The following is an 11,835-nucleotide window of genomic DNA, read 5'->3' on the forward strand; positions in this document are numbered from 1 at the left end:
GATACATAAATCGTAAATTTAAGGAAAATAAATTCTAGAGCTTTTTCTGTATCTCGTGCATCTCTCTCATTCATTAAATTTAGTTGTAAATTATGCTACCAAAATAACAGTTAAGTTTTTAACATTATACAAGAATTGTACACGTTTTTTCTATATCCCCTTAGAGATGGGACATACGAAATCGTAATATCACTGGTTTAACATTGAAATCCACGAGTAATATAAAATCGGAGAGCGGAATAAATATATCAAATATTTTAACGGATTTTTTTAAACTCCTGTCAACTATACAGAAAACTATCATAAAAACATACAGGTAAATTCTTATCAGTTGGGTTAAGTTATAAATCTACTCGTGATTCACGTAATCGGGCGAGGGCGGCCAAATATCTAACAGGCGGGCGGCTAACAGCCCGGAACCGGTTCTGGATAGAATTGGATGCGGTATACGTGTAGCAGCCACCCGAGGTCCTGGGCCTCCACCGGCTAAACCGGGTGAGATTGGTGCTATGTAAAGCGCATGCGCGAATCTGACTCTGGATGCTGACAATACAGCGTTTCCACTCCGCTATTCCGCCACTAATATTCGAATATACAATAGCAATCTTATTTTTTTTCACGTGTAGTATAGAAATTTGTAATAAGATACATAATGCGGTTATAATAAAATATTGTGCGATTATTTTCATATAATTAAAATTAATATATATTTATTTTTTAAAAAATACAAGGGAAGCGGCGCAGCCACCGCTTCCAATGACGGCACGCCACTGATATTAATAAGGGCAGAGCCCAAACGGTTAGGAGTTGAAAGTTGAAATTTGGTACACAGGGTACGTCATGAGAATGCATATTAAGAAGGGATTTTTCGAAATTCCCCCCGCGGGGATAGGAAGAGGGTTAAGGATTACCCTGAAGAACTCTGCTTCTGCTGTACTATTTTAGATGCGTTTTTGCGGGAAATAGAACATATTTTTAGATCCATCTAAAAATTCCCTAATTAGTCTTGGAAGAGAGGGGACCTAATTCTTGCACCCCGTGAAAACGGGTAAGATCGGCTATAATCTAATAATCATAATTTTCGCTATCGTTACATTTTCAGGTCATTCAAATTTGTGCCTGTTATAATTTACGTTTAGGGCTGTTGAGAGAGGAGAGCTGGGAATTTTCCCAGACCCGGTAAAAACTTAAGTTTCTATCACTATACAATTGATGTTACTTTTGGTAACAGAAAATAAAATCTTAAAGACTACTTTTACTTTTTATTAACAAACAAACACTGCACGCGGTATTATACATATACATAATACTGTGTGCAGGGCTGTCGAGAACTTGTAGAGCGGGCACTATTTGCCATATTTTTTAAACAAATGAAAAGCTTAAAATTGCTGTTAATTACAAATGTACGATAAGAAAAATGATTAAATACAACACTTTTTGTAGCATTTATTGTAGGTAGCTAATATACTTTTGATTATAAAAGTTTTTTTTTTTTTAACAAACGAAATCTGTTTATACGTAAGTATAAAAGTAAACTAAAGACAGTCATCATATAAGTTTAAATTTAAATGGTACAACCCGTAGTTTTCGAATATTTAGTAACGTAATAGAATACTATTTTTCCCTTTCATCATTCATATGAAACTAATGACTGAAACTTGTGTCCGTGATTCTTTCCCTGATTTAATGTAATTGTTATTTATATCTAGATTAAATTCATATAAATCAATCATATACAACAATATATATAAGTTATGTATTTTTGCGTTGCAAGTTTTATTCAAACATTCGATACTCCATACTTCATGTTTTTAGTTGCACCCCACACACGTATACAGTATATAGTCTATATACACACACATCGCACATACACACTGTACTGTACATACATATATATACTGTATATATTCTATCACTAGATGGCACTAATAGTTAAAGTAGTGAAGATGTGCATGGAAACGATAAGGACGGACGGTGCTAAATGTTTATCGTCCTTTTTCTATGAAATGTTACGGAGAAACTAGAAATTAAAGTGCAGTAATGTTAAGCTTGCAAACCTGTAATAAATATTCGCGTTCCCATTGATTAACTGTGATAATAGGACATATTAATTAAAAGAAAATCACGTCTGCGGTTACAAAAAAGCACGTTATTTCTAAATAGTACCGTACACATCATACAATCATCACTATTTTTGATTATTTATAAGGGGAGAGCGCGAACGCAGTCCCCAGCTACCACAAATTACACGCCCCATCTGCCCCAGTTTGGGGTAGTGGCAGGGGTCAGCTAGACCCAAGTGCAATGGTCAAGCCTCACCCTGGGGGAGCCGCCACCGGTGTGATTTTAAAGTTTGGTGATCCTTCCTTGGGTGATGCCCGCAATCACAAAAATAAGCCAAAATAGGCTTTAGTCATTGACCAAATGGATCCGACCAAATAGTGAAGCCCCTATATGCCCCCACAAGGGATAGGTGCAAGAGGTTCAAAGGATTTATTCCATAAATACGTATAAATAGGTCTCTCCAAGCAATTGATATCCTCCTTAGTTAAATTAGTCACATATGATTTAGAGATAAGTTTTGCCATTATTACTTTTTTTATTATTAAAACTCTCTCAGGCATATATAGCCAATTTTCAGACCATATTCCAATTTCATCATTAATAGCCAACTTCATCTCGTCTCTATTTTTTATTTTCTCATCTCTCCCATACCAGATCCCCAAAACTTTCATAGTATGAACCCTCTCAATACCACTTACATTTAAACTCAGATTCCCTACAACATCCATAATCTTACATTTATTTTTGTTTATCTGCATACCAGTCAATGCACTAAATCTATTTAATTTCTTCATTATCTTTTTTAAACTAAAACGATTTACAACAAAAAACGTCACATCATCAGCATGTGATACATAAATTACTCTATTTTCCATCCCAGGAATGTGAATCGCTTCAATTAAATTATCATTTTGTATATTTCTTAACATTACCTCAATATAAATAGCGAATAAAACCATTGACGAGGGACACCCCTGTCTCACTCCGGCTTTACATTCAATCTTATCTGAATTTATATTATTTATATTTATATACGTGCTCGGGGTCTGGTATAGCCTCTTTATATACCAAATTTCCTCCTCATTTAACCCAAATCTATCCAATGTATGCCAGAGAGCTTGTCTATTTACGGTATCAAATGCTTTTTTAACGTCGATGGAGAGGAGGGAGAGCATGGTCCCTCTCTGCTTATAAATCTCCTGTACAAGACGCAGAAACATAGTATTACATTGAATTGTTCTCCCTTGTATACCAGCCGTTTGTGTTTCACCAATAACATGTCTAAACACCAACTCGAATGTCTTCGCTGTTCCACCAGCTTTCTCTTCCCTCCTCATCTAAAATTTTTTGGTCTTGTCGTTGGTGTTTTATTAAATATGCACGCCTTCTTCTCTAAATAAATCAGCTATTTCATACTATTGGAAGATTTAGTCTTTAATCTACTTCCTCCATAAAATTTCATAGAAAAAGGACGACAAACATATATCACCGTCCGTTCTTATNTAATTTGAAAATATTTTAATCATAAGCATTACAATTAATATCACTACTTTGATGAAAGTTACTACTAGTATTTTTAGTCTTTATCATATTTCAAAGCAAAAAGAAAATGCTACAGGATAACTATAATTAAAGCGTTCTTGTTCTTATTCAAAGCTATATTGTTCTTATTTAAACTATGAGACCCGACTGTGTTGGGCTTCGTCCCTCACCATCTGAGTAGTCCTGAAAAAAAAATCCGTTTTAGTGCACACAGTGTGAAAACAGACAACTGGTTGGTCGAGCGGTTAACATGTCAACCTATTCACTCCCTGGAGATTCCGGGAATGAATCAAGACTGATCGAAAATCTTCAGAAATTTCTCAGAGAATGGTCCATCCCGGATTTATCGGTCCACGTTCCTTATCAGCCGGTCGCCTCATTGCGGGTCTGGTCGAATCCACGATGGGCTTGATTAATTAAAAGACCCTCTTAGTGCTAACAATAAAATAGACAGAGAGACAAAAATGAAATGATATTTGCTAATGTACAATAATTAAACGTTAAACACAATATTTTAATAAACGAATGTTTAAATGTGGACATGCTGTTTGGTAAAACTGATTGAATTATTATAAATCAGAAACGGTTAACAAAGCGCATATATTTTTTATTCTATCAATACTTATGCATGTTAGTAATGAGAAACAAACTCTCACCTATTAAGTAATGTGATGTGAAGTGATGACGCCATAAAGTCACATTTCAACAATTTCTTGGATAGCAAGAATGAAAATCTACACACTTTTAATAGGCGAGAAACCAAAACTGAATAATAACGATTCCGCAAGTTAATGACAAGCTTGTGAAGTATTAACTAACTCAATGATAGTTTGTAACATATCTTTGAGAAATAATCCTGGAGGGTCCTACTTTGGTGTTTTTCTTCTAATTTTTATTAAATTATCGTACGTCATAATGAATTTATTAAATTTCTTAAAATTATCAAATTATGACAAATAATTAAAATTTTTAGGATGCAATTAATTCAGGAATTCCAGAACTGGGCTGTGTAAAAGGTGGCTCCACTGAAGACTTTTTTAAGGTACATGTGTACTATATTTTTAATAATTCTATTTATAAGGTAAATCAAGAACTTGCAATAAATGTTCATGTTTTGAAATTTACGATGATAATGGTAGGCCCATGTAAAACTGAAAATAATTGCCAAGAAAGCCAAAAACAAAAAAAAATGTTTTGACTTTCTTATGTGAAAGTCAATAATACTTAATCATAAATTTATTTATTTAATTTCTTTTTGTTAGAATTCTCAGATGACACTCTACAAGAAAGTATATGATAGTTTTCAGAGAAAGCCCGAAAATTTATTTAGTTCAACTGCAGATGGAGTGAAAAAACTGCGTGAAAGTAATGGAAAATATGCAATTTTTGTAGAATCAACATTTAATGAATACACAAGTCATCGTGAGCCTTGTGATACTATGATGGTTCCAGGAACTCTTGACACAAAAAGTTATGCAGTTGCTTCTATGTTCAATTCAAGCATATCGTGAGTATAATCATTCTATAGTTATAAATAAAAAATTTTAAATAAACTATTTATTTTGTGTAAATAATTTTTTTCTAAAATATACTTATAATATAGTCTAATAGTTGTTTTAAAAGTAATATTCCTTTCAATTGAAATATATGTAACAATCCTCAAACATCTATTAGTCATATACGTAGAAGTTTCAAGGAAATTGATATTTAAAACAAATTAATTATTGATTCACAGGGCTGTCGAAAATAGTAGGGTGGCCAAGTGGTTAGAATGGCAGTCTACCTTTCTGAGGAAACCAGGAATCGAAAAACCCCAGGATTTTTTGGGATTTTTCGACCCGTCCGGATTCGACCTATACTGAGCTTTCTAAAAAAAAGGGGGTCTTCTTAATGCCATAGGGCAAAAAGAATTTAAAAGAAAAGGGCTGTCGAAAAGGAGAGCAAGGGATTTTTCCCCGGCTTCACTCTGTTGATCAATATTTATATAAATACAATTTTATTATGAAAATTCAAAAATATATTCGCAAAGTTTACTATTAAGTTTAACTTGTTCGTAAACTCGAACAAGTTAAACGAATTATTAACGGTTATGAAGTAAGTTATTAATTCCACTCATTGCGTATGCTCGTTGAGGACGTTTTAAACGAAACTCTAAGGAAATTCACGAAGGAAAAGAGCGTTATGCCTTAAAGAAAATGGTGGCCGGCAATATTGATGTTTCTGCTCTCAGGTATATAAATTATAGAATAAAAGGTTAAATGATACAAATAACTGTCCACATTAATTAAGTAATCTAAGAAAAATATTTCGGATAAGAATGAACTAGCAACATTACAACTTCAATTTCGGAAACAGCCATTTTTTTTTCTTTTTTGGTAAACAAATCGGTCACAATGTCGGACGAAAGAAAGAATAACTGTGATATTATTCTCATTTAACTCGTTTGACTTTACGAATACACTCCATATGACAACGAGCAAAAACTAAAAAATTAAACAAAAGAAATAACTTATAACTCATTTTTGATCAATTGCCATACTTTCCCTGTTATATCAATATATAACAGCTGGATTTATTTCAGTAAGATTAAATTGATGGTATCAAAACTACTATTAAAACTACATAATTTACAGTTGGAAATCATACATGACTTATAATTCTAGGAATGACAGAATTAATGAAGCTCTTCATAAACTCCATGAGACTGGCTATCTGAATGAGTTATATGATAAATGGTGGCTTCGTACAAGTGAATGTGCTCGAAGATACTCAAGATCCTTGGAGGTAGTTTTTTTAAATTATAATATATTAAAATCCAAAATTAATAATTGTTATACTCGTATATCTAATTTGTATATATCTATATTGAAATTATATTAATAGAACTATTTTGGATATATTTAAGATTCAAGATTCAAAATTAAATCCATATTTTCACTATCAATTTTCATATTATTATTATTAATATTACAGAGACAGCTTTACATATAGACGGTAAGGGTGATGCCTAAGGCCTTGTAAATTTGGTAGTATCAAGGTTGTAAAGGTGAAATTTAGACAATTTGAAAAAAAAAAAACTTTATTAACAATTAACTCAACGGCGAATACATTTCAGTCTGGTATGTAATCACCATCAATATCAATCACACCTTGCCACTTTTGCTACAAACTTTCAATTCCGTGAGCATAGAATGACTTTGACTCAAGTCTTGAACTTCGGTGTTGTCATTGAACTGTATATTAGCAGTATGGTTCTCCAGGGCAAGAAATAGACGATAGTTAGTTGGCGCTAAGTCTGGCTGTAAAGTGGATGTGGCAGAACCTCCCAGCCCAGACTGGCCAGCTTCTCTAAAGTCACTTTGCTCTACGTACTGGTACGTAGGCGCGGGGGTAGAGGACTTTGTCACTTTGTGGACGAAGTTCTTTGATCTTAGTGTTCAAACGATCCAGTTATTCACTGAGTTCTTTCGTAATAGTGATGTCGATTGGATGCCAAACAAACACACATAATCGTCTTCTGCACTTCGGCCCTTTGACATGTGCAACAGCTGGTTGACCTTCGTTCACCCACGAACACTTTGTAGATGAGATCGTGATCTTTCGTTGTGCTGTAACCATTTTTGAAGTGGTAGAACAAAAGCAAGAGAATATGTTCTTTCGAAAGTTTCATATTGTCAGACATTACTGATGCATCTATTTCCAATGAAATATGTTATGAAACGTCCTTTGGTTACTCCACATTGAATGTTCTTTAACATTTTTTTTTTCCAATCGTTTCTAAAAATAAAATCGAAGCTTCTAAATTTTATCTTTACAACCTGATATATTTTAGTATTTAAATCATCAATTTGGTAATTATTGAAAATATAATTGTACCAGTGTCTGTTGTATCTGCAGAACGATCATTTTTAAAGTTAGAGTTGATCAAGAACTACCTTTGATAAACAATGCATCAAGAGAGACTTTCTTCAATTTCGATCTTGTCTATTAAAAGAGATATTGCTGCAGAAGTTGATTTTTTTTTCTGTAAATGGTTTAATTCTGCACCGCTTGAAGCAGGAGAGTTTTGTAGATGAATTTCTGTACATCTATTGAATTTTCAAATTTATTATAGTTCTATTGTTCACATTTTTTTTTTATTGTGTTTAATTTCAAAACAGAAAAAAACAGTAAATCACATTATTCTAGATCTAAATAAATCAACCCTTTAACTCCAGTACTTTTATAAATGGGTCTTAAAAATAAATTTTGCTTAGGGCCTGATTATAAAATACTCTTTCAAAAACTGTTAATATTTTAGTTATCATAAAGAATATATTACATTTGAATCAATTGTTATCTAATTGTAAAATAACATTATATTTATTATGTGAATGTTAAATTTGTAAAAATTGCAAATGTGTATTATTTATATATATTATTTGAAAGTTTAGGAATAGAATTTGATAAATAAGACTTATTTCATTCATTTAGGAATTATACCATGACTCTTTGACAATATGGGAAGTATCTGGTGTATTTTATATTTTGTTAATTGGTATAGCTGTATTATTGGGAATCACAGCTGCCGAATACTTTTATTGCTCTCGGAATAGTTCTGCAAGAAGACATAATGTAAGTTTTTATTAATTACAAAATTTATGTATTTTTGATACATGCTATAAAACTATTTTTCATTTGATAATTTTTTTCTTATAGTCAGCCCTGGATGAAACTCAAACTTAAGTATTCAGAAGTGCAAATATCTAGTCAATAGTATTAAAACGTGTTTTCCGGTGTAAAAATGGACTGTATAATACAAATATATTATTTCAAGAAAGTCAGAATATTAAAATTTTTAAACGCGAATAAATTAATTAAATTTTTCTCTCGGGGATTTCAAAAGTTTTCTATATATTGAATATTTGCAAGAATTCAGCTATCCGATGCAAGACTTAATTTAGCTCATTACTTACGGGATTAAATTACGATAAAGTCAAATAAACAAGAATACGGATTATATTTCGTGAATCAAAATATTTAATCATGGTGTACAAATTTCAATTAAGTCGAAGTATCGGATTCAAATTTCTGATTTAAATTCATCTGTTTTAGATGAAAGAGAATCATTACAGATTCGAATTTCCATGCAATTTTTTAATCAATAAATAATATGGACTATAATGTTATACAAAATTGTATAAATTAATGTTTAAATGAATATTTAAATTAATGTTTCAATCATAAAAATTTAGTTATTGAGAATATGCATTTAAAAAAAATAATTTCTTTTAACAATGAGTAATTATTTATTGTGACATCGCCACAATGCCTGGCTGCCATTTTTAATCATATTTTTAATTTATTTAATTTTAAGATATACGCTTTTCACTTCAAATTAGTAGTGTCTTTTCCCTGTACATCATACTTTTCCCGATAACAACAGAGTCATGACACTTATTTCTGTAACTCCGTTGTGGGAAAAAATTTTTGAATTGAAATCACGTGATTTCCGGTCTAAACCGAAAGTTCGGTTAGATCAATAGTTAATCGAGACCTCCTACCCCTAAGCTTTCCATATCTGGTCTCAACATTTATCTGTGTAATACAGTTCTCAAGATTAAGAAAGTACAGACAGACAGCCAAACAATAGTGGGAATTTATATGTCTAAAATTTTTTTAAAATTGCAACACAATAAAATTTTCAACATGATTTTCAAACAGAAGTAACGTCGCGTATTTCCATTATTTAAAAAAAAATTAACTTCTTGATGAAAAACATTTAAATGACTTCCGTATTCATACTTGGTTCTTGTAATTTTGCTATTTACGTTGTAAACAATTTGCAGTCAAATCCCACCTCGAATAACAACGTGTCTCGAAAGAAAAAGAGAAATACTAATCCAGGTTACTCTAAAGAATTCGAAAACAAATAAATTCTTAAATAATCAATTGTTAAGTATTTTTAAAATTAAATATTTTAAACTGTAAAAAAATAATTAACATTAAAGTATGTATTATCAAAACTTACGCTTGATTAACAATATACATCTGTGAAGCAATTCCATTACAATTTCCAATTATTACTTTTTTAATACCCGATAATTACATTTTAAAATTATGTATTTTTATTTTGTAATGTTTGCCAAACTCTATGTACTCGAAAAAAGGATATATCCAAATTTTCATTACACACAGTTGATTATTGATGTTATCTACAAGCGATAACTTTGCCTTTCAGAAAAATATATCATGTAGTCAACGTAGAATTCCCATTGAGACTTGCAGGTAAGTTAACTGTCAAGAAGATAAGATGGCATCATCATCGAAATTTTTCATGGTAAATAGCAGCAAAAACAATGTATATGTATATAATAACAATGTGGCTTTTAATGAAACTTGTTTAAAGTAAACATAAATATAAAATTCATTAAGTAAAGAAGTAATGGTTTATATTAATATTCATGTTATGAATATAATGCGGGCGAATGTCAATATTAATATTCTTTCTGTTTATTTATCGTTACTTCTTTATCCTATTCATAGCTATACTACCTAATCTATATATATAATCGAGACGGGTTGATGATAATAATAATAATAATAATAAGTACAGAGCCCAAACGGTTAGGAGTTGAAAGTTGAAATTTGGTACACAGTTAGGGTACGTCACGAAAACGCACACTATAAAAAGATTTTTCGAAATTCCCCCCGGGGGGATTTCTGTTACGTGAAGATCATCGGACTACAACATCAATTGGGCTGAAATTTTAAGCAATATCAATAAATATTAATTTATTAAAAGTATCTTAAATTAGATCATATGTAGAAAGAAACGACTAAGTATATATTCTGATACAGAATATTTCAATTAAAGCAAAATAACAATTGTTTTGAAGGCTTTGAATTTATGTAACGTTATTTTTCAATATTTCTAAACTTTATTTTTACATCATGATAACGTGTTCTTATATTATTATTATTATGATTAAATTATTTTCACTTCAACATTGGTAGAAGAACACGTATTAGCAATATTGATATAACAAATATATTCTTTGTTAATAAAGTAAATACTTAATTTACTTGTTTTTTAATCTACGATTGACTATTGTGTGCAATTAGATTTTTATTTAAAAATTTGAATTTTAATAATGATATATTCGGGAACTGATACACTTCAAATAACAAGCTATTTATGATGGACATTTTTCTGAATTTACTATTACAGAACTAGAATAATAGTATTCATGAACACTGTTAGTTATCATTATCTAAGAATCTAAGACACAGACATTGTATATAAAGACAAATGAGTTTATATATAACGTCTTAAGACTGTTTCTTCAAGATATTTATATTTGTGTGATTTATTCTCTGTGAGCGTTTCCACATTTTTATATGTTTTTATGTGAAATTTTCACCGCATTAAGTATCGTTTGTATTGTCTTGATGAATTCTCTCAAACCAAGTTTTATTGTAATAATATATAATAAATTCTATTCTAATTATCGTTAATATTGCAACTCATCAGCGGCAGAGTGGATAGATCATTAGTCGTGGGCTCACACTTGATCAATGCTCTGCTAAGTGAAATTTCCGAGTTTGATCCGTATGTCTAACACCTAAATAGGGGCTAGTTATCATAAAAGTTCGGAATGCATCTTCCTTAACAGATAGTCCGTATTATTTTTATTTTTAATATTAGCTTTTATGCCATTGTTGCATGTATATGGAAGATATGCATGCAATAAAATTTAGATTTAAATCTAAATAAAATTAGATTAAAATTAGTTTAATACAGATTTAAATCTAAATTTTTATGCTGTTATCATAAACAAATAACATTATTTTGTTAAACCAAACTATTTTAACTGTACAAAATTTATATTGAAATTAATAATACAGAAATTTAAAAAATAACATAGCATTTTCAAAAAGTATAAATTTATATTATAAATTGCAAAACATGAAAAATAAAATTGCTGAAGTTTAAAGAAAAAAATTCCTATAAGTTAAGATTTCGTATGACAGTTATTCCGGTAAATTTGTTTTACAACATATCCCATTTATTATTCGGTTTTACCTGGATTTCAATATACTTTTTATTCATTTTTTTAGATAAAGAGAATGAAGATGGTGAAAAATTTCTTTTTAAATATGTAGTAAATCCAACAGACAACTTCCCAATAATTTAAATTGCCAGATAAAAAAAAAAATATTATTTTCGTAGATAAAATTTAAAATTTG

At 30.5% G+C, this 11,835-nt stretch overlaps 2 protein-coding genes and 1 pseudogene across 2 annotated transcripts in view; 2 read left to right on the plus strand and 1 right to left on the minus strand.

The window, feature by feature from the left end:
* The window catches only part of LOC111626213 (glutamate receptor 4-like), a 34,980-nt gene extending 33,852 nt beyond the window's left edge, over positions 1-1,128 (plus strand). Inside the window, exon 16 of the mRNA XM_023369524.1 lies at positions 1,103-1,128. Within this exon, the coding sequence (XP_023225292.1) occupies positions 1,103-1,128 (26 nt within the window). The remainder of the gene's footprint in view (positions 1-1,102) is intronic.
* A 1,078-nt stretch (positions 1,129-2,206) lies between these two features.
* On the minus strand, positions 2,207-2,355 carry LOC111626224 (annotated as a pseudogene).
* A 2,179-nt stretch (positions 2,356-4,534) lies between these two features.
* On the plus strand, positions 4,535-8,368 carry LOC111626216 (glutamate receptor 3-like). The gene is made up of 5 exons (XM_023369528.1): positions 4,535-4,648; positions 4,869-5,113; positions 6,270-6,390; positions 8,080-8,220; positions 8,305-8,368. The coding sequence occupies exons 2-5, from the start codon at positions 4,878-4,880 to the stop codon at positions 8,329-8,331; spliced, it is 525 nt and encodes a 174-aa protein (XP_023225296.1). The 5' UTR covers positions 4,535-4,648; positions 4,869-4,877; the 3' UTR covers positions 8,332-8,368.
* Positions 8,369-11,835: the final 3,467 nt, after the last annotated feature.

Source organism: Centruroides sculpturatus, unplaced genomic scaffold, assembly GCF_000671375.1.
Source record: "Centruroides sculpturatus isolate CEXI.00-Female unplaced genomic scaffold, Cexi_2.0 scaffold285, whole genome shotgun sequence".
NCBI lineage: Eukaryota > Metazoa > Arthropoda > Arachnida > Scorpiones > Buthidae > Centruroides > Centruroides sculpturatus.